We start from the raw sequence: 13,283 nt of genomic DNA on the forward strand, positions 1-13,283 counted from the left end.
AAAAGTTCATTTATTTCAGTAATTCAACTCAAATTGTGAAACTCGGGTATTAAATAAATTCAATGCACACAGACTGAAGTAGTTTAAGTCTTTGGTTCTTTTAATTGTGATGATTTTGGCTCACATTTAACAAAAACCCACCAATTCACTATCTCAAAAAATTAGAATACATCATAAGACCAATAAAAAAAAAAACATTTTTAGTGAATTGTTGGCCTTCTGGAAAGTATGTTCATTTAATGTATATGTACTCAATACTTGGTAGGGGCTCCTTTTTGCTTTAATTACTGCCTCAATTCGGCGTGGCATGGAGGTGATCAGTTTGTGGCAATGCTGAGGTGGTATGGAAGCCCAGGTTTCTTTGACAGTGGCCTTCAGCTCATCTGCATTTTTTGGTCTCTTGTTTCTCATTTTCCTCTTGACAATACCCCATAGATTCTCTATGGGGTTCAGGTCTGGTGAGTTTGCTGGCCAGTCAAGCACACCAACACCATGGTCATTTAACCAACTTTTGGTGCTTTTGGCAGTGTGGGCAGGTGCCAAATCCTGCTGGAAAATGAAATCAGCATCTTTAAAAAGCTGGTCAGCAGAAGGAAGCATGAAGTGCTCCAAAATTTCTTGGTAAATAGGTGCAGTGACTTTGGTTTTCAAAAAACACAATGGACCAACACCAACAGATGACATTGCACCCCAAATCATCACAGACTGTGGAAACTTAACACTGGACTTCAAGCAACTTGGACTGAGCTTCTCCACCCTTCCTCCAGACTCCAGGACCTTGGTTTCCAAATGAAATACAAAACTTGCTCTCATCTGAAAAGAGGACTTTGGAACACTGGGCAACAGTCCAGTTCTTCTTCTCCTTAGCCCAGGTAAGACGCCTCTGACATTGTCTGTGGTTCAGGAGTGGCTTAACAAGAGGAATACGACAACTGTAGTGTCTGTGTGTGGTGGCTCTTGATGCCTTGACCCCAGCCTCAGTCCATTCCTTGTGAAGTTCACCCAAATTCTTGAATCGATTTTGCTTGACAATCGTAAGGCTGCGGTTCTCTCGGTTGGTTGTGCATCTTTTTCTTCCACACTTTTTCCTTCCACTCAACTTTCTGTTAACATGCTTGGATACAGCACTCTGTGAACAGCCAGCTTCTTTGGCAATGAATGTTTGTGGCTTACCCTCCTTGTGAAGGGTGTCAGTGATTGTCTTCTGGACAACTGTCAGATCAGCAGTCTTCCCCATGATTGTGTAGCCTAGTGAACCAAACTGAGAGACCATTTTGAAGGCTCAGGAAACCTTTGCAGGTGTTTTGAGTTGATTAGCTGATTGGCATGTCACCATATTCTAATTTTTTGAGATAGTGAATTGGTGGGTTTTTGTTAAATGTGAGCCAAAATCATCACAATTAAAAGAACCAAAGACTTAAACTACTTCAGTCTGTGTGCATTGAATTTATTTAATACACGAGTTTCACAATTTGAGTTGAATTACTGAAATAAATGAACTTTTCCACGACATTCTAATTTATTGAGATGCACCTGTATATTCACACTATGACTCAACTGATATAGATATAAAGTAAAAAAATTCTGGGTAATCAGAAAAGCTTACCTTTGTAAATCCTTACTGTCTTGAGCGGGTTGAATAATATAAATTAAATAAAAGTGTATATAATTTTTTCCGTGACGTTCCTTCAGAAATAATGGGACTTTTATTTTGTAAAATTGAAGGAGTTCTACATTTTTAGCTCTTATTTTGAAACGTTCTACAGTGGCGGGCTCTATGAAGCATTTGTTGTGGTGTCTGGCTTCCCTCACAGTTGATCAGCTGAGACGTGATTGGCTCAGACGCGTTTTGTTTAGAGCGCACGCGAACGCTTTCCTGCCACGCTTTTCGTACACACGACACTTGCTAATATTTGTTATTATATTCTACTTATGTCTATTTACAAATGACATTCTCAGCAGATTAGTGTTTTACGTTATAAATGGATTCAATAAAGGCGCACATCAGAGCCTATTTGAGGGGTAATATACACGTATGAACATGCATGGACTTGTCTAATCATTCAGGCCGCGTCGACTTCACCTCGAGCAACATGGACAGCAGGTTTCCAGATCAGCATTTCCCACATTTTTATTTGGACGGACCGCCTGAAAACATGCCGAGGCACAGTCTTGGAGGCTGGGGTTCATATGATCGAGTGTTTGAAATAAGGGTTGGTCAGGTAAGACTATAAACAGCATTATGATAATAATGACAGCGCCACCCTGCTCCTGATTTGCAGTTTCTGTTTCCTGTTTTGCAAATGCTGGCTCTTACCCAAGTGCATGTTAAATGTTTGCGTAAGTTTATATGTATATTAGCAGAATTTATATGTGCAACTTGGAAGTTTGTTTTGTTATTGAGGTTGCTTTTCACCTATTATTGCAGGTACACAGCCCTGATGTAGGTTAGATTAGAAATGTAGTATTGTAAATGCTTATGGTAATGCTGTGTCCGTGATGCACGCCCAGATTTGTTATATACATATATATATATATATATATATAGATAGATAGATACACTGATGGCCAAAAGTTTGGAATAATGTACAGATTTTGCTTTTATGGAAATAAATTGTTACTTTTATTCACCAAAGTGGCAATCAAATGATCACAATGTATAGTCAGGACATTAATAACGTGAAAAATTACTATTACAGTTTAAAAAAATATATATTCAGAACTTCTTAAACTTCTTCAAAGAGTTCTCATCAAAAAATCCTCCATGTGCAGCAATGACAGCTTTGCAGATCCTTGACATTCTAGCTGTCAGTTTGTCCAGATACTCAGGTGACATTTCACCCCACACTTCCTGTAGCACTTGCCATAGATGTGGCTGTCTTGTCGGGCACTTCTCATGCACCTTACAGTCTAGCTGATCCCACAAAAGCTCAATGGGGTTAAGATCCATAACACTCTTTTCCAATTATCTGTTGTCCAATGTCTGTGTTTCTTTGCCCACTCTAACCTTTTCTTTTTGTTTTTCTGTTTCAAAAGTGGCTTTTTCTTTGCAGTTCTTCCCATAAGGCCTGCACCCCTGAGTCTTCTCTTTACTGTTGTACATGAAACTGGTGTTGAGCGGGTAGAATTCAATGAAGCTGTCAGCTGAGGACATGTGAGGCATCTATTTCTCAAACTAGAGACTCTGATGTACTTATCCTCTTGTTTAGTTGAACATCTGGTCTTCCACATCTCTTTCTGTCATTGTTAGAGCCAGTTGTCCTTTGTGTTTGAAGACTGTAGTGTACACCTTTGTATGAAATCTCAAGCATTGTATAGCCTTCATTCCTCAACAATGATTGACTGATGAGTTTCTAGAGAAAGCTGTTTCTTTTTTGCCATTTATGACCTAATATTGACCTTAAGACATGCCAGTCTATTGCATACTGTGGCAACTCAAAAACAAACACAAAGACAATGTTAAGCTTCATTTAAGGACCCAAATAACTTTCAACTGTGTTTGATATAATGGCAAATGATTTTCTAGTACCAAATTAGCAATTTAGCATGATTACTCAAGGATAAGGTGTTGGAGTGATGGCTGCTGGAAATGGGGCCTGTCTAGATTTGATCAAATTACTTTATTCAAATAGTGATGATGTTTTTTTAAATCAGTAATATCCTGACTATACTTTGGTGAATTAAAGTACCAATGTCCTTCTGAAACAGCAAAATATGTACATTATTCCAAAGTTTTGGCCGCCAGTGTGTGTGTGTATATATATATGTATGTAATTATGTATGTATGTATGTATAGCTCTGGAAAAAAATTGAGACCACTGCAAAATTATCAGTTTCTCTGGATTTACTATTTTTAGGTATGTGTTTGAGTAAAATGAAAATTTTTGTTTTAATTTTAAATTCCAAATAAAAATATTGTCAAAAGTTGCTGAAGCACCCCCAGATCATCACTGATCCTCCATCAGATTTCACAGTGGTTGCGAGACACTGTGTCTTGTAGGCCTCTCCAGGTCTCTGTTAGAAGACCAGGTGGAGGATCAGTGATGATCTGGGGGTTCTTCAGCAAGGCTGGAATCGGGCAGATTCGTCTTTGTGAAGGACGCATGAATCAAGCCACGTACAAGGTCATCATGGAAGAAAACTTGTTTTCTTCTGCTCTGACAATGTTCCCCAACTCTGAGGATTGGTTTTTCCAGCAGGACAATGCTCCATGCCACACAGCCAGGTCAATCAAGGTGTGGATGGAGGACCACCGGATCAAGACCCTGTCATGGCCGGCCCAATCTCCAGACCTGAACCCCACTGAAAACCTCCCAACAGTAATGTGAAAGACTGGTAGAGAGCATGCCAAGACTCATGAAAGCTGTGATTGAAAATCAGGGTTATTCCACCAAATATTGATTTCTGAACTCTTCCTAAGTTAAAACATTAGTATTGTGCTGTTTAAAAATGAATATGAACTTGTTTTCTTTGCATTAATGAAGGCCTGAAAACACGGCATCTTTTTTGTTATTTTGACCGGTTGTCATTTTCTGCAAATAAATGCTCTAAATGACAATATTTTTATTTGGAATTTGGGAGAAATGTTGTCAGTACTTTATAGAATAAAAGTAAAATGTTCATTTTACTCAAACACATACCTATTAATAAAAATCCAGAGAAACTAATTTTGCATTGATGTGGGGAATAGACACATAGTGAGTTGGGGGTTCTGACCAGCGTGATGATCACCAGGCAGATTATTTTGAGGGGTTGGAGGTCAGCTGGAGCACCCCATTTCAGGAGTGGTGCACGGAGATGGGGAGGGTGGTGGCTTTTGAGGTGGCGTCATTTGGAAGACGGGGTAACTTGGACTTTTTTTTTTTTTTTTCAAATATTAATAAATAAATAACAATTCTGTTTATTTAAAATAATAATGAAAGATTGTTTTGCACTACTCATGCCAGCATTTTGTTTTTAAAGATATTTTTTTTTTCAGCTTTTAATGAGATTTTTACTTTTTGTCCTGTGTGTTATACATACCAAATAACATGTCTTTATACAGATAATATTAATATCTGCAGAATTTGTGTTCACAGTGTTTGTGTTCTTCTGAAAATATTCTTGTAAGTGATTCTGTGCCATGGTTTCTCCTATGTATTTTTCTTTAAATTCACAGTGTGATGCAGGACAGTCTGCCCAGCGTGAGTTTGTTTCTCAGCACACTGTGAAAGGAGAAGAATGGGTACCAGTTAAACCAGCTGTAACCCCTTTAATTCCACCATGCAAAGGTAAAAGTTTCTCGTTTAATTTCTCATGTTTTATATACTGTGTCTCACTGTAATGTTCTGTGTGCACTTGTTTCTCCTATCACCAAAAAAAATTCCTTGTGTACATGAGAACACTTGGCAATAAAGCTCATTCTGATTATGATTATTTTATGGTCTGAATTTGAGAGACATTTAATGTGCTCAGATCCTAACAGAATGTTTAAAAAGGCTTTTTAAAATTACTTTTTTTAATTGGTACATTTGCTTAGGACTGCAGAAGATAAACTGTTTCCACTCTTAGATTTCTCGTCTTTGGGTGGTGCACTGCATTTGAAATCTGTCATATAGATAATATTAAAATTCTTATTATTTTTTTAATCTCTCCAAGATGCCAAAGTCTTATTTGGTCCTCCACCAGATCCAATGGATTTTCCAGAGCACGTAAGTTAGAGCTAACAAATTAGGTCTTTTTAGTAGGGCTGTCAATCAATTAATTTTTATAATTGAATCAATTGCATGACATGCCAATTATAGGGCCCAATGAAATCTGAATTATTTTCTCTGAATTCCTGGTTTTAAAGTTTAATTACATTTTATCACAAAAAAAAAAAAAAAAACCTGTCTAATCAAATGAATTAATAGAATTTTAAACAAATGAGAACAGAACAATTACTTTTCAACATACCATTGCATTATTATTTTTATAATTAACATTCGTTATTGATTCTTACAGTAAATAAAGAAAAGCAAAACATATATACATAGAATCAACATTTAAACCCCACAACCACCCCTCCCAATCCCCAACCCCACCCTGACCCCCAACAAATATCCCTGTGGTCACACATGAGTATATACACACACACACAAAAAGCAAACAAACAAAAAAATATATATAATAATCATACACATTTAAAACTATACTGCTCTCTCCACCGCCCCACCCCGAGAGCCCTCCAAAAACTCCAAATAGTTGCCCCATTTCCCAACAAACAAATCCAAGTTACCCCGTCTTCCAAATGACACCACCTCAAAAGCCACCACCCTCCCCATCTCCGTGCACCACTCCTGAAATGGGGGTGCTCCAGCTGACCTCCAACCCCTCAAAATAATCTGCCTGGTGATCATCACGCTGGTCAGAACCCAACTCTCTGTGTCTACTCCCCACATCGATGACCGCCCCATTGCTGAGTCTGGGGCAAAACAAAACCTGAGTGCCCAACACGTCACACACACAACTCTGAACCTTCAACCAGAATTCCTGGATCTCAACACACCACCAAAAAACATAGGTTGTGTCTCCATCCTCTGATTGGCATCACCAGCAGGTGGGTGTGTCTTTAAGACCAAGCCTATACAATATAGAGGGGGTGTGATAGAATATATATATAAAATCTTAAATTGCATAAGGCGCACCCTTGCATCTCCTAGATGCAGACTTGATGCTTTTTAGAATCCTAGCCCACACTCCCTTCTCCAATACCAAGTTTAAATCTTTCTCCCATAATCTCTTGATAGAAGTTAAAGCTCCGTCCCCCAGACTCTGAATCCATTGCATTATTTTTATCAAATGAAGAGCTTCTATACTGATCCTCAAAGCAATCTAAAACCCCAAATTAGATTTTTTTTCACTGTAGTGCATTGCAGTATTAATAAAAGCAATGAAACTCTTGCTTGTGAGATATTGCTTAAATATAATTATTATTGATTTATTTATTAATAATAATTTATTATTATTATTGTCATTATCACTACTACTACATAGACTATTGCATTTTACTATACAGAAGTAATATTTGTCGCATTTTTTAAATTTCAGGCGTCTAGTTTGACAACTTCACTTCTCACCATGGCTAAAGGCTATGATTTAATTATATTAATCTATAGTATGCATGTGTTGCACATCACAGTGACTAAAGCGATCTCTTTGTAATTTATACACAAACAGAATGCACGTGATGTTAATGATGCAGTTAGTGTATGAGCGTCCGGCTTCTCCCATTAACTATCTGTTGAAGGGCAGCTCATGCAAACCATTATTTGTTTAATTAAATCTCAGCCTTTATGGTTTAATTGTCACACTAGGATATATTACTATTTTAATTTGATTAATTGTGCATTTATACATCCATTTTATCCCAAATGTGTCATTTCGTGACATTCCGCGTTTTATAGTTAATTCCGCAACGCGGAACTCACAAGGCCCTACAATTAATTAATCAATTAATTGCATAAATCAATTCAAATAATTCTAAATCAAATGTTATAATAAATAATAACGATTGAAATTGGATTGAAAGTCAGATCTGTCAAATATATTGCATTATTGTGACAGATCATTAAATCATTGATTAGACAATACAAAAGTCAACATTATTATTACAGTCAACTGCAATACATTGTGCAATTGAGTTTGTCAATCTGTCCTGTTGTCACAGGATGCGTTCTTGAATTCTGTCAAGAATGTATCCTTTGTGACCGATTCTCATTCTGTGCAACTTGTGAGGTTCGATGAGGCACGCTGATTGCCCCCTGCCGACGTGCCTCATAAAGACAATATTACATGTACTTCTAGCTTGAATTGCTCCGGTTGTAGGAAAATACAGACTTTTATTATGGAATTTGTATACGGATCAGAGGGCATAATTAATTGCATTAATATTGTTAACGTGTGATTTAAAAAAAAAAATACATATAATTGTTGGTAGCTCAGCAAGTAAAGACGCTGACTACCACACCTTGAGTCGCAAGTTCAAATCCAGGGTGTGCTGAGTGACTCCAGTCAGGCTTCCTACGCAACCAATTGGCCCGGTTGCTAGGGTGGGTGGAGTCACGTTAGTTTAACCTCCTTGTGGTCGCTATAATGTGGTTCTCGCTCTCGGTGGGGCGCGTGGTGAGTTGTGCGTAGATGCTGTGGAGAATAGTGTGAGCTTCCACACACGCTAGGTCTCCGCGGTAACGCGCTCAACAAACCACGTGATAAGATGCGCGGATTGACGTCTCGGACGCGGAGGCAACTGAGATTCGTCCTCAGCCACCCGGATTGAGGCGAGTCACTACTCCACCACGAGGGCTTAGAGTGCATTGGGAATTGGGCATTCCAAATTGGGGAGAGAAAAAAAAAATAAAATAAAATAAATTATATATATATATATAATTAATTACACTAAATGAACCCGTTAAAGGAACAGTCCTAGTTTTAAGATCTTGTAAGATCATAGAAGCGCTTGTTCTGATTTCACCCTGTTATTTTCTGTAGATGCAGTATTATTACCAGCATTACTGCATGGATGCTTTTTCCACAATGGGAAATCTACTATGTGATAATTTCACATTTAAAAAAAAAAATACAAAGGTGAGTGACCCCTTATGCATGCATGTTTATGGTGTAATGGTCGGATGGTTTATGTCTTCTCATTTTTATAGTAATCCTGCAGTTGTCTTTTGTTTTTAATGCCACTCAGTGTAAGAAGAGTATACTCTGGGCTAAGAAGTTCCTGAAAACCCTGAATTATAAAAGGTATGACTTTTATTTTATGTGAATACATGCATGAATAGATGTCTCTGTCCTTCTCTCATCATTTACTCACCCTCATGCCATCCCAAATGTGTATGACTATTTTTTTCTTCAGCAGAACACAAAGATTTTTAGAAGAATCTCAGTTCTGTAGGTCCATACAATGCAAGTGAATGGGTGCCAAAATGTTGATGCTCCAAAAAGCACATAAAGGCATCATAAAAGTAACCCGTATAACTCCAGTGCTTTAATCCATATCTTCAGAAGAGATATTATAGGTGTTGGTGAGAAATGGATCAAAATTCAAGTCCTTTTTTTTTTTTTTACTTAAAATCTTCACGTCATATGTGATGCCTGTTTATTTTCATGTTCACATTTGAAAGTGAAAGTTAAAGTGGAGATTTAGAGTAAAAAAAAGGACTTAAATATTGATCTCACCCACACCTATCATATCACTTCTGAAGATATGGATTTAACCACTGGAGTCTTATAAATTACTTTTATGCTGCCTTTGTGATTTTTGTAGCTACAAAGGTCAGGTCACCATTTATTTGCATTGTATGGACCTACAGAGCTGAAATATTCTTCTAAAAATCTTTGTTTGTTTTCTACTGAAGAAAGAAAGTCATACACATCTGGGATGGCATAAGGGTGAGTAAATGATGAGAGATTTTTCATTTTTGGGTGAACTATCGCTTTAACCCCCCCAAAAAATGTCAAAATTACTTGGAAGTGAGTAACTGATAACATGTTAGTCATAGGAGAGGTGTATTCAAGTAACTGTTTTGTGTGAATTGAATTTGTAATGTATTTTTGAATAATTTAATAGATCTGGACAAACAAAAACAAAATACATCAAGCTATTGACCCAAATATTTTATAACGTATCCTTGTAATATGAGTTGTTAATCACATTCAAACAAAAAACATTACCACTGTTGTAATATGCTAATTTATGCAAATGTAACATATGGAAAATAAATGGTCTTGTTTTTTGTGAACCTTCCAATTCATAACATTTCAGCTTATTCACCTGTATGACCGCCTTCCATAAGTAACTTTTGTCATTTTGTTCTGTGTTGTTGTAACTGCTAGATGCCATGTTAGAAATTACTGGCAGAAGGTCCGTCAGCTTCATTATCTGGTCAGTGATGTTGTGAGTGACATTCCTCCATCTCTCCTCGCCGAGCACCTCCATGAGGAACTGACGTCACAGAGGGAACAGCTGCAGTTCTGCTCTGATCTGACAGGGGGTGCTGTAGGATACATGCCTTTATATGAGGCACAGGGCAGTGCTGAGAGCTGTCTGATTTATCCCAGTGGAGATGCACTGGAGAAACTCAGTATCCTCTTCTGTAGAGCCATCTAATAGTTTAACTCATCATGGTGATAGGCTTTAATAAAGGGATAGTTCACCCAAAAAGGAAAATTCTATATTCATTTTCTCACCTTCATTTTGGTTCCAAGCTTGACTTTCTTTCCTCTGTGGAACACAAAGTAATTTTGTAGATTGCTAACAGTGGATGTCAAGCTCCAAAAAGGATTAAAAAAAAAAAAAAAAAAGAATCCTAAAAGTTGCCCATATGGCTTGTTCTTATATTCCAAGCAGTGGCGTAGGCAGGGTGGGCCTGGGTTACACCCAAGTTACACCCGGGCCCACCCAGTATATTAGAGATTATTTTAACTTAAAATATTTATAAAATAGTTAATAAATACATACAGTTGAAGTCAGAAGTTTACATACACTTAGGCTGAAGTCATTAAAAAAAATTGTTTACCCACTCCACAGATTTCATATTAGCAAACTATAGTTTTGGTAAGTCATTTAGGACATCTACTTTGTGCATGACAAGAGTAATTTTTCCTACAATTGTTTTACAGACAGATAGTTTCACTTTTAATTGACTACATCACAATTCCATTGGGTCAGAAGTTTACGTACACTAAGTTAACTGTGCCTTTAAGTAGCTTGGAAAATTCCAGAAAATTATGTCAAGCCTTTAGCCAATTAGCTTCTGATAGGTGTACTGAATTGGAGGTGTACCTGTGGATGTATTTTAAGGCCTACCTTCAAACTCAGTGCCTCTTTGCTTGGCATCATGGAAAATCAAAAGAAATTCTTTGGAAAATCAAAAGAAATCTGCCAAGACCTCAGAAAAAAAATTGTGGACCTCAGCAAGTCTGGTTCATCCTTGGGAGCAATTACCAAACGCCTGAAGGTACCACGTTCATCTGTACAGACAATAGTATGCAAGTATAAACATCATGGGACAAAGCAGCCATCGTACTGCTCAGGAAGGAGACACATTCTGTCTCCTAGAGATAAATGTAGTTTGGTGCAAAAAGTGTAAATCAATCCCAGAACAACAGCAAAGGACCTTGTGAAGATGCTGGAGGAAACAGGTAGACAAGTATCTATATCCACAGTAAAACGAGTCCTATATCGACATAACCTGAAAGGCTGCTTAGGAAGGAAGAAGCCACTGCTCCAAAACCGCCATAAAAAAGCCAGACTACAGTTTGCAAGTGTACATGGGGACAAAGATCTTACTTTTTGGAGAAATGTCCTCTGGTCTGATGAAACAAAAATGGAACTTTTTGGCCATAATGACCATCGTTATGTTTGGAGGGAAAAGGGTGAGGCTTGCAAGCTGAAGAACACCATCCAAACCATGAAGCATGTGGTGGCAGCATCATGTTGTGGGGGTGCTTTGCTGCAGGAGGGACTTGTGCACTTCACAAAATAGAAGGCATCATGAGGAAGGAAAATTATGTGGAAATATTGAAGCAAAATCTCAAGACATCAGCCAGGAACTTAAAGCTCGGTCGCAAATGGGTCTTCCAAATGGACAATGACCCCAAGCATATCTCCAATGTTGTGGCAAAATGGCTTAAGGACAACAAAGTCAAGGTATTGGAGTGGCCATCACAAAGCCCTGACCTCAATCTGATAGAAAATTTGTGGGCTGAACTGAAAAAGCTTGTGCGAGCAAGGAGGCCTACAAACCTGACTCAGTTACACCAGTTCTGTCTGGAGGAATGGGCCAAAATTCCAGCAACTTCTTGTGAGAAGCTTGTGGAAGGCTACCCAAAATGTTTGACCCAAGTTAAACAATTGAAAGGCAATGATATCAAATACTAACAAAGTTTATGTAAACTTCTGACCCACTGGGAATGTAATGAAAGAAAGAAAAGCTGAAATAAATCATTCTCTCTACTATTATTCTGACATTTCACATTCTTAAACTAAAGTAGTGATCCTAACTGACCTAAAACAGGGAATGTTTTCTACGATTAAATGTCAGGAATTGTTTTTGGCTAAGGTGTATGTAAACTTGTGACTTCAACTGTAAATGCCTTTCTGTTGCTAAGGAAAATTTGGAGAGAGAAAAAATCGAAAATCCCATCCATTTTTTAGGCCCACCCAAAAGTAATTTCGTGGCTATGCTCTTGATTCCAAGTTATCTGAAACCATTCAAAAAGTACCAGCTTAAAGTTCAGTCTATACACTATATTTTTCTGTGCTGTTGCCAGAGTTTGCATTCTTTGCATTGGCAAGCATTGGTCAACTTTTTGGTTTGAAGTAGTAGTACCTTTAACTGAATTTCCTCAGACTTCCACAGGGTGGTTCCTGAGTTCAATGATGACAAGCCTCCCAATTTTCTCATGGACTCCAGCCCTTTTGCCTTTGAGCTGAAAGGAACCATCAAACAGCTCAGTTTGGGCAACATGGAGGATCAAGGTGAGATCTAAAATATGGGTTGTGAAGTTAATGGTGTGCAGCAGCAATCGGTGCAACAGCAGTGCTGTTGTCACGCCTGAAACTTAAAATAACTGAGCCTAACTTTGGTCATTGCAGAAATATGCAGGGCTTAAATAAGGAGGGCCCCTATGGCAAGCTGTTTCGACATATATTCATGTGCAGAATAGATATCAACAGTTAAATTTTCACTAGTTAAAATGCCAATTCTTGATATCAGGAATGGAATTACTTCTAGTGAAAGTGCATACTTTTGATATCAGTAATTATGTTGGCTTGACAAACTGTTATTCTACAAACTTTGAGGGTTTTTCCAAAATCCCTAAATGAAGACCAAAATTATCAAATGTACTCCTACTTGGCTCAGACCTTCAGGCTGTACTGACGCGCTTTGCTGCATCTTTTCTAACTGACCTGATTAACCGTTTTCGCACAGTGGACCATCAGAAATCCAGAACAATTCCATTGATTTGCATTGCCAGTATTCAAACAAGCCAACGGAATGCTCGTTCATTCAAACTCGAAATGTCGAAATTTCAAATGTAAACAAACACACACAAGGCCTGCCATATCATGGCTTTAGGTTACAATTTAAAACCTATGTATCTTTTTGAAGGCTTTATCTGAAGATCGCCTTCATTTTATCAATCTATCTTTTAAAACTTTCAGAAAAAGGCTTCAGATTTTGTCTTGACAAACTTTACCTGTCTAGTTAGACATGCACTAGTAAAACCATTCATTCTTGATATAAAAAAAA

General features: G+C 37.8%; 1 protein-coding gene across 5 annotated transcripts in view; it reads left to right on the forward strand.

Annotated features, from left to right (window-relative positions):
- The first annotated feature begins 1,828 nt into the window (after positions 1-1,828).
- LOC127430542 (TATA box-binding protein-associated factor RNA polymerase I subunit C-like) overlaps positions 1,829-13,283 on the forward strand; it is a 32,053-nt gene continuing 20,598 nt past the window's right edge. For all 5 annotated transcript variants that reach the window (XR_007895456.1, XR_007895457.1, XM_051680356.1 and 2 more), the window contains exons 1-7: positions 1,829-2,222; positions 5,159-5,270; positions 5,638-5,690; positions 8,509-8,604; positions 8,714-8,769; positions 9,862-10,109; positions 12,380-12,508. Coding sequence is in view for 3 of the 5 variants with exons in the window: in XM_051680356.1 (XP_051536316.1) it covers positions 2,046-2,222; positions 5,159-5,270; positions 5,638-5,690; positions 8,509-8,604; positions 8,714-8,769; positions 9,862-10,109; positions 12,380-12,508 (871 nt within the window). In the remaining 2 variants the exon portion in view is untranslated. The remainder of the gene's footprint in view (positions 2,223-5,158; positions 5,271-5,637; positions 5,691-8,508; positions 8,605-8,713; positions 8,770-9,861; positions 10,110-12,379; positions 12,509-13,283) is intronic.

Source organism: Myxocyprinus asiaticus, chromosome 40 (genome assembly GCF_019703515.2).
Source record: "Myxocyprinus asiaticus isolate MX2 ecotype Aquarium Trade chromosome 40, UBuf_Myxa_2, whole genome shotgun sequence".
NCBI classification, from domain to species: domain Eukaryota; kingdom Metazoa; phylum Chordata; class Actinopteri; order Cypriniformes; family Catostomidae; genus Myxocyprinus; species Myxocyprinus asiaticus.